At 36.6% G+C, this 9,594-nt stretch overlaps 1 protein-coding gene across 2 annotated transcripts in view; it reads right to left on the bottom strand.

Moving 5' to 3' along the window:
• Nucleotides 1-7,408, bottom strand: part of LOC135638260 (ABC transporter C family member 3-like) — an 8,223-nt gene extending 815 nt beyond the window's left edge. The window contains exons 1-11 of one of the 2 annotated variants that reach the window (XR_010496567.1): nt 4,820-7,408; nt 4,531-4,617; nt 3,815-4,462; nt 3,573-3,737; nt 2,311-2,605; nt 1,992-2,206; nt 1,367-1,672; nt 1,181-1,244; nt 780-1,019; nt 604-691; nt 98-151 (exon numbers count right to left, since the gene is read on the bottom strand). Coding sequence is in view for 1 of the 2 variants with exons in the window: in XM_065151307.1 (XP_065007379.1) it covers nt 127-151; nt 604-691; nt 780-1,019; nt 1,181-1,244; nt 1,367-1,672; nt 1,992-2,206; nt 2,311-2,605; nt 3,573-3,737; nt 3,815-4,462; nt 4,531-4,617; nt 4,820-7,210 (4,524 nt within the window). In the remaining variant the exon portion in view is untranslated. Of the gene's footprint in view, nt 1-95; nt 152-603; nt 692-779; nt 1,020-1,180; nt 1,245-1,366; nt 1,673-1,991; nt 2,207-2,310; nt 2,606-3,572; nt 3,738-3,814; nt 4,463-4,530; nt 4,618-4,819 lie in introns of those variants that run through there. The other variant, XM_065151307.1, reaches the window with a different exon arrangement.
• Between the last annotated feature and the right edge of the window lie 2,186 nt (nt 7,409-9,594).

Below are 9,594 nucleotides of genomic sequence, written 5' to 3'. Positions count from 1 at the left end.
GAATAATAACATTAATCATAAGATGACTGGATTGTACATATCCTACATATGTTTTTTTCAGCTCTGATTCAAAAACCAAGTGGAGAAAGAGAAGCACCTCAATTTTCCTCCACAAGGAAGCTGGTTTCATTGTCGAGATGCATCATAGAATCTGCAAGTTATCAGCACCAAGAGAAATGAATTTACATTCCTCCCAAACATGAGAAATGAATTTCTTTGCACCAAAGCCATTACACTTAGCAGGCACTCTAACATTATCAGATGTGATAATGTAAATTGATACGAAAAATAACTTTAGTTCAGGGATAGGATGGTTACATCAACAAAGTGGTAAAAAGACTGCATAAACTGGGTTGAACACAATCCATGTTTAACTAGAGTTAGCATAACACCAATGGACTGACTATGATGACAAGGGCACTAGCGCAATTAAATTCCTTTAAGATAGTATGTATATGATCTGATACTCCGGAAAAGCAAATACATAAATCACCAGTTTCAGATATGGTATGTATGCACAAAGCAATATCAACCTTGATGGAATTCAGGATCAATAAGTCACCCATCTTGATGAAAAAAAACTAATAGAAATCTAAATTAGACCTTGTAGTGTATTCAGAGACGAGCTTCGCAAACAAGGATGACTTGTTTTCTAACAATTTTGTCGGACTGTCAATTTCAACAATCACTCCTGCTCAACACAAAGTTCAGATCAGAAAGGGTAACTGATGAGTGAGCAAAATAAGAGAAAAGCCTTTCATCATTTTGTAGGCACTAACCATTATCAAGTAATATGACAATATCACTGTCAATTACAGAAGTTATCCGATGAGCTATCGTTATAACTGTTGATTCTGAGAACTGCTGTCTCAGGGTTTTCTGAATTATGATATCAGTAGTAGTATCTACTGAGGCAGTTGCTTCATCCAGAACAAGTATCTTGCTTTTTCTCAAGATTACCCTGCCTAAACAGACAAGCTGGCGCTGGCCTACACTCCAATTCTCACCGTTTTCAGTTACTGCAACTCAAATTGGTCAGCATAAATAATAAATCAATTGATCATAGAAAAACACAGTGGCAAAGAACCTTTCATTTTATTGGCATATTTCTAAGTTAAATCTAACTTGGAGGAAATTTTATATAGGACTATAAATATCACCACAATTTAAAATCTGATACCTTCAGAGTCGAGCTTCAATTCCTTATTTCTAATCTCTTCTCCAAGTTGACAGCAATCCAGTGCCTAAAAGAGAAAAACATTGAAAAAGAAAAGACACATTATGATTTCAAATAAACTTGGAAACAACACTAAAGGGATATGATAAATTAATACAAGTCAAATAATATGCTAGTAAACTGAAGCACCTCCCATATCTGCTCATCCGTATATTCTTCAAGTGGGTCTAGGTTGCTACGCACAGTTCCCTCAAACATAATTGGATCTTGCGGGATAATGCTTAATCTGGATCTCAGGTCGTGCAGCCCAATTGTTGAAATATCAATGCCATCGATGAAAATATGACCAAAAGTAGGATCAATAATACGAAATATTGTCTGTATAAGGGTGGACTTGCCACTTCCAGTTCTTCCAACAATTCCAATCTTTTTACCTCCAGGAAGAGTGCAAGTGAGACCCCTTAAAATAAAAGGCATGTCGAGGCCATAACGAACCTGTTCCAAGTTAATTAGTATTAAAAAGAAAAAAAGATGATGGGATTTGCAACAACTTTTAAGATGTCAATAGAGAAACATTTAGTGTGAAAACCATAATGAGCTTGAAGTAGCACTTTCATGCTGAGGGAGTTGAGTTGTTCTCAAGCAGGAACTTTTGTTAACACACATCCAAGAAACTTTATATATTTAAACCTTTATTTAGTGATATAATCACATTTATCATCTTGGAAAGTGATAGATAACAAAAACTAACACTTAAAAGATGCAATATATGCTGGAAAACGAACAAGGAATATCGTAGGCAGGATGTAATTACCTGCAAGTTAAGAATGTCTATTTCCCCCTTTGATGGCCAGATATGATCAGGTCTGTTTTCATCTATGACAAGAGGTGGTTCACCAGGAATGTTTGTATACTGTAGTATTCTCTCCACAGAAATAATTCCATTTTCAAGATGGCACAGATTCCAGATGACCCATGTTTGTATCATATTCAGACTAAGCCCATATGTCACGGCAAGGCCAGCAATACCTAGGGAAGAAGACAAAGAAGCAGAAAAACAATGGCTAACATGACTTCCATATTTCCAGGAAATTCCAGGAAACACAAATAATGGAACTATAGAAAGCAAGTACCAGGATTGATTACACCTTCTGGCATGCTGATCAGAAATATCAGAGAGAAGGCAAATGTAAGGGATGACAACATATCGAGACGAAAACAAAGCCATTGCATAGCACCTGTACTATGAAATTGAAGTCGAGAGAGATCATTTATCAGATTATAGTTAGTGTTCACAAACTCTTTTTCCTGACCAAAGCTTCTAACTGAAATTGATCCCGACATTGATTCTGCAAAATGTTGGATTACAGGAGCTCTGCAAACCCCAATCAACCTTGATAGTTCTCGTGCAGTAGATATGTAGTATTGCTGAGGGACCAGGATTATAAGAGAACTTTAGAATTTATAGATCATGAAAATAGGAAAAGTATGAATGTAGAGTAATGCCATAATTATAGTCATGCAAGATGACAAATTCATAGAAGGTGTACATATACTAATGACGAAACAGTCAATTATGCTGTTCAATTTATCAGTCTCACCTTAAAAAAAGACTGTTATATATTACACAACACTACAGAATTATGGCATAAGGCAATGTGATCAAAGGAGAAATCACAATCCAAGTTCTGCCAATATATAATGACATGTTTTTAAAATAATTACCCCTCCTTATTCTGCATTTAATGTCTCCTTGTTCTCTTGCCTGCTGATACTTCAGAAACTGGAATGGTAGATCAAACTAATAGCTTAAATTAGGAACATAGTTTCAAAAGAGAAAATCGATAGTATTCACTTTGTTGATCCAACAGCTTTTTCAGTAATTTAAGCATTCTATTAAAAACATATAAAAATGATAGAAAATAACAAAAATGTGGAAAATATAATATGCATTTATCTGATTTAGCTACGATTTATCTAAAATTGGTGAGAAAAAATAATGATTGCAAAAATGGGATTGTAACTTTTTCATAAGATAGTCAGATTTTAGAAGTTGCCCAATCTCAATATTGGAGAAGTATGTCTGGACCATGGTTGACAAGATCACTAGCTACAACATCAGATGACTCTGGCTGCAGTACTTCCAAGTTTTAAAGAATGTCTTGCTCCCATAATTCACTGTGTTAATAGAAGAGCATTTGCTTTCCTAAGACGATCAGAAAAATAATATCTAAATTCATCCTTTTGCAGGATTTTTTGGAAATGAAACTGTTTGCTTAATAATTTTCGTTTTTAGAAGTGAATGAATACAACATCTAGTGCTGATGATATAAGTTTTTCTAACCTTATTCACTTCTGTACTTGAAGTAGAATTAAAAACTTGTAAAACAGATACCTGATACCAAATACAAGTCGCAACCACAGGAATAAAGATGATCAAAACTGGCCATGCGACCTGTGACATGACTGAAATAATCCCTAGAAGATGTATAATTGAAAATGCAAATAATTCAATTTGGAGAGGAATGCCAGTATCTACTCCATCTTGATCAGTTGACGCCTGCCCCATTAAACATATTTCAGAGACAGAAGCCTCAAAAGAATATTCTTAATGATTAAAAGAAATATAATACTTACTCTATTCAAAATACGCCCAGTAGGGGTGGAATCAAAGAATGACATGGGTGCACGAAAAATGCACATGTGCATCTTATTAAATAGCATTGTTGCAGTCTTATATCCAGCAATTACGAGAAGTAGGGTTCTTATGAGGATACAAGCAGAGCTCCCAACAGCCAATGCTACATATACAGATATAAGCATTGTGCCACTTACAGGAGGTTCCAAGTCATCTGACAGAGGAGACTCCAAAGCCATCCAATAATTGCTACATATCTCAAGGACTTGAAAAAGAATTTGGGAAAATAATATTAACGGAACAAGTGCCCCTTTATATGCCATTGTAATATACCTCCAATAAATCAGAAACCCCACTTTGCCTGTCTCCCTCTCTTCTTCTTGAACTAGTTGACCCCTCGGCCTAACTTCATCTGATGGACCATTCTCTGTATCCTTCAATTCTGCTTGTTGAGGAACTCGTACACTAGACTTTGAGGCAGAAGGACCACCTTGAATAGTGTCACTTGAAGTGTTGGAAGTATGTTTTATCATGTTATGTGCAGCCAAAGCATCCATATGAGAACCAACCAGTTCCATGAACTCTGTTCCTGAGTTAATTATCTCATTGTACTTGCCTGCTTGTACAATCCTTCCATCTCTTATGACCTGTACAAGAGAATAATTCTGTCTGGAATACATATGTGAGATAAAGATGAAATGGCAACATTACTCACCAGGATAAGGTCAGCTGAAGGTAAAAACTCCACCTGGTGTGTGACATAGACCACTGTCTTTGAAGATAAAAATCCAAGCAAACATTCCTGTAGTAGTGATGTCGCTATTATTTTTAAAGATCAAATATATTCTTACAAAGCAACATGATATTGACAAAAGAAAGTTTCGTTAATATATTAACAACCATCAAGGTGTACGTCTATGAAATTCTTCATATTTTGTAAATATTCAACAAAAACACTTGATACTACAACCATATGGAAAAATAGCTACAGTTTAAGCTATTACCTTAAAGAGATGAGATCCTGTGTGGGCATCAACAGCACTGAATGGATCATCAAACATATAAATGTCAGCATCATGGTATATGGCACGGGCAATTTGTACCCGTTGCTTTTGTCCTCCGCTAAGATTTATGCCTCTTTCTCCTATAATTGTCTGGTAACCGTTAGGCATGATCTCCAAATCCTTCTTCAAAGAACAAGCTTCTAGGACTCTGTCATATTTGTCTATGTCCATTTCCTTTCCGAAAATTATATTGTCTCGAATGCTGCCACTTTGAATCCAGGATGACTGAGAGACATAAGCTGTTGTACCACATAACTTGACAGTTCCAGAAATTTTTGAGACTTCACCAAGTATGCAAGACAGCAAGCTTGATTTACCAGAACCAACAGTTCCACAAACAGCGACCCTCGTTCCTTTCAACACTTGGAAATTAAGATCTTTCATAGTAGGAGTTTTAGATGAGGGATCCCACACGAAATTACCATTGCTAACTTCAACAGCTACCTCTGAGCTACCTCGTGGGAGCTTCTCTACAACATTTGGTTGCAAATCCTCAAGGCAGAGAAATGATGATATTCTATCAAGAGAAACTTTGGTCTGAACTAACATTGAGATTGTATCTGGAATAGAAAAAATGGGATTTTGCAATGTCCTAAGAGTTGCAAGTGCTGTTAGAACCTTTCCTGTTCCCAATGGTATCCTCATAAGCATGCAAGCTCCAAAGGCAACTACTGCAACAAAAATTGATGAACAGGAGAAGATAAAAATTGCAGCAGCTGATACATAAGCAATCTTCCACAACCAACTTATCTCATTTTTCCTCAATTCCATTATTTTGGATAAGAACTTCATTTCCCAAGCTTGAAGCTTGAGAATTCTCATATTCCTCAAGATCTCTGTTGTGGCCTTCATTCTACGATCTTTAGACTCCATAATCTTTTCTGTGTAATTCTGTTCTAGCTTGGCTATGGGAACATTAATCAACATTACAATAAAGGTGGCCGCTAAGCCGATTAGTGAAGCAAGCCCCATTTGAGGATATAAGATTAACAAGGCCAGAATAACATGCACTGGGACCGATGATAGATGAAGCATGTGGTAACTGAAAGAACTAACCCTTGGAGCATCAATATTCATGTAATTTATGATTTCTCCACTGGTTTGACATTGTCTTGAGCGACTAGAGAGAGTAAGACCCTTTTGGTAGATCATAGAAACAAGGGAGGCCCTGAGTCTGATGCCAACCTGTCGTAATCTGAAACTCTCAAACCTACTACAAAAACCCTCAACAAGATTTGACAGAATGAACGCCAGAACCAGAAGGTACCCTTGATTTTCAAATTGTGGATCACCACTGAGGTATCGAACAAAGTAACCAATGAGATAGGGGCCAACAAATGAAGCCACAGTCGACAAGAGTGCACTAGAAGTTGCCAACAAAAGGTGTCCCCAGACAGAGAAGATTAATGCCTTTGCCAACATAAATGAGGTAATCATACTATTGGCATTAGCACCAGTATAAGATTCAAGTTTACTTTTGAATATTGGTAAGACAGTATGAACATCATCATCACTAGCTAATTGTGGAATATCTTTGAGGTCTAAAGTCTTTCTGCGACCAACAGAAAGCAAAGGACTGACCCAGGAGAAGGAAAGGGTACTCAGTATGCCAGCCTTTTCAAATTGTGAGATGGCAGCATGGCCAGCCCCAATCACAGTGGAAGATCCATTGATATTACGACCATTCAAGAGAGGTTCCTCATGATTAGTTTTCTCCTCCAGAATCCTCTTACCAAAGAATCCGGCATAGTTAAAGGTCAATCCAGCTAGAATTGAACAGAAGTCAAACACCAACTGATGGGTCTTCTGAAATTTATGCTTCTTGAAGTAAAGAATGTCGACAACAAGGCCAGAACAGGATAACAGCAAGAAGAGACCCCACCAAACCCTAAGGAATGTTGGAAACCTATCCTCACTTGAACTGCTGAATTCAAGAAGCAAATAAGCAGTCATGGCAAACCATGCAGCTGTTCTGATAGCCAAACCAACTTCGATAGCGAGAAGTCGGTCATCATGCTGATACCAGAAGTAGCTCAAAATGCACGTTGGGAGATGAAACAAACCCAAGCTCAGGGAAGTGAAAAGGACTAATCTGTAATACAAGAATTTGCTTTTCGCAACTCCCCTGTGGAAGTCTTTGCCAGAATCACAACACCGGTGGAGCCAAAGAACAGACAGCACAAGCAAAAAGCAAAGGTGACAAGCAGCAGAGATTCCATAGAGTAGCAATACAGGTTCTAAGAATAACCCGAGAACCCCGCGCACATTAATTAAGACAGTGAGTGAGACGCTGGCAGACATACCATGGCTTTCTTCCAGGAGCAAGTCCATGTCCTCAGTTGCTCATAAACCTCTTAGGCATCAGAAGGGCTTCCCGATTCTTGCATTAGAATCTTGGAGACCTTCCCTTAAAGAGCAAGATGGTGGTGGGTGGGTGGGAGGGAGTGTTTTCTGAGGCAGAGAGGATCAGAGTAGAACCGAAGGCCCAAATTTGACTGGGTACCAGAACTGACGTATTCCGACATGGAAGACGTGATGCATGAAGCTTCATGGACAACCTGAAACAACTATAGAGAAACCACAACAACGAGTTTAATCCTTCTGATACAAGCTTTGCTGCACATTTTATATTACAGTGGATTGGGTGGCAGAGTCGACATAATTCCGACTTCGATGAAGTAATCCCGCAAACCTCATTGCAGACGTCAAATATCAATAAAGAAACGACCACAACGTATGTATCATAGTGTTTCTGTCTCCTTCACCGTTGCCCGTCACCATCGACGGTAGACGTGCCCTTCTTTTCGTGTAACTATTTCCATGCATCTTCTTGATGTTCTCAACTCTAAGTGAATAGTAGTCAATGAAAAATATCATATATGCATTACTACCTTTCCTCTGATAGCCAATGATCATCACTTTACCTCTGCGGTGCACTATTCATTCAGCTAAAAGCAGGTATTTCGGAAGACTGGCTGCAGGAATAGAGACCATTCTTTGTATCTTTTCTTCGGTGCATTATCTAAAGCATCTCTGATTCTTGGTTCCAAGGTTGGGTCTTCACGAAGCTTTTCACAATGTGGACATTATGGTCGCCAAGGACCTTTGCATAGGTTTGATTGTGACGAGGAGACCCAACTGGAAGCGTAGCTGACAACTATAACATTGCTTAGCGTTCGATGTTTCTGCTTGTTTTTTCGACTTTTTTGTTCGATCATCGAGTGTGTGTGCAATGACCTCTATAGTTGAAGTACCTATGTTGTTTCTTCCCAATAAATTAAACCTTTGAACCTCCAAGTCTTAAGAAGCTGATTGACTAATAATATACTTCATTGTGCAATGAGAGAGAACTCTTTTCCTGCCCATTTTGACCCAGCTGAAGAGGTCCCAGATGTGCTACTGAATTAGAGAGGGGTTCCTAAATATATGCTGTCTAGGAAAGTATGTCAGTCTTCTCTTTTGTGCAAGTTGTAAAATTGAAGTATAAAATTAGTAACACATGCCATCCTAATTGAAGTTTTAATGAATCATGGTTTTAGATTAACATCAGGCGGTGCGACTATAAAAGGCATCTCATGGAGTACACTAACAAAATAAATATTTTGTATCCTCAATTTATGAAAAATCAGAATGCATATGATAGTGTAGATAAATATTTGAGTTATTGGACCTATCTAATGTGTATCTTGCCAATCTACAATTAGGACTTGTCTTAGAAGATATTCCTCCAACTAAATATTATGCTAGGAATTGAAGTACATTTCAAATATCATTAATCTACAAAATTCGAAGCTGGATATGAATGGACCTTTTCAGTATGATATTTTGTCATGGGAATTTTCATGTGAAGCATTGAGATCAGATTTCATATTTTATTGGTTAACAGGTTTACAAGTGTAGATGAAAATAGGTGTACCAAAACTGATTTCCAATGAATATTATCCTGAAGAAGTGAATTTTGTCAACAAAATTGCTTTTCTTTGCATTATTAGTTTGATTGAGAAAGAGAATGAGTTCAGCTCCACATTAAGGTTGGTTATCTATGATTCCAGTGTTTATAGACAGTTATTCTGTTTGTATGTATCATTTAGACTGTGTATTGTTTAGTCTCCTGTCCTAAATAATCTTTTTCTATGTGTTGGATAAATAAAGTCCAAAATTTGAAACTTAATTCATAATTAGTTATTTTAAATAGTTATCATATTTTATATAGTTCTAATCATGTTCTAAATTATTTTACCTAAGTGATCTAAGAATTTCTTATTATGAGATAGTTCCTACACCTAATTTAATTATGGGTAATATGAGATGATGAGATAATTATCATAGATTATATAAATAGGATCATAATTCATGAAGCAAAGGTATGTTTATTTAAAAATATTTTATAACTAAAAGTCCAATCTGAACTAGGCATTTCAATGATAATCCTATGTCTCAACCCTTTATTTTATAAACTTAAGAGTCTCAAGATAAAATTTCTATTTATATCTTAAAATCTTTGGGACTTAATAGATATTGAATATGCAAAATGAAGAATGACTCAAAGATAATATTCTTCATTTAACAAGTACATGAGATAATCTTTTAAGAATTATAGTAGCTACAAATACAAATCGAGCTTGGTTGATACTTCAAAATGAATTTTAAGACTCATCGAAGGTGATTATGATAAAATTTTAAATCCTTTGTCAGTTTAAATATTTATTTATTAA

Source organism: Musa acuminata, chromosome BXJ3-5, assembly GCF_036884655.1.
Source record: "Musa acuminata AAA Group cultivar baxijiao chromosome BXJ3-5, Cavendish_Baxijiao_AAA, whole genome shotgun sequence".
Lineage (NCBI taxonomy): Eukaryota > Viridiplantae > Streptophyta > Magnoliopsida > Zingiberales > Musaceae > Musa > Musa acuminata.
This window is presented reverse-complemented; position numbering and strand designations above follow the sequence as displayed.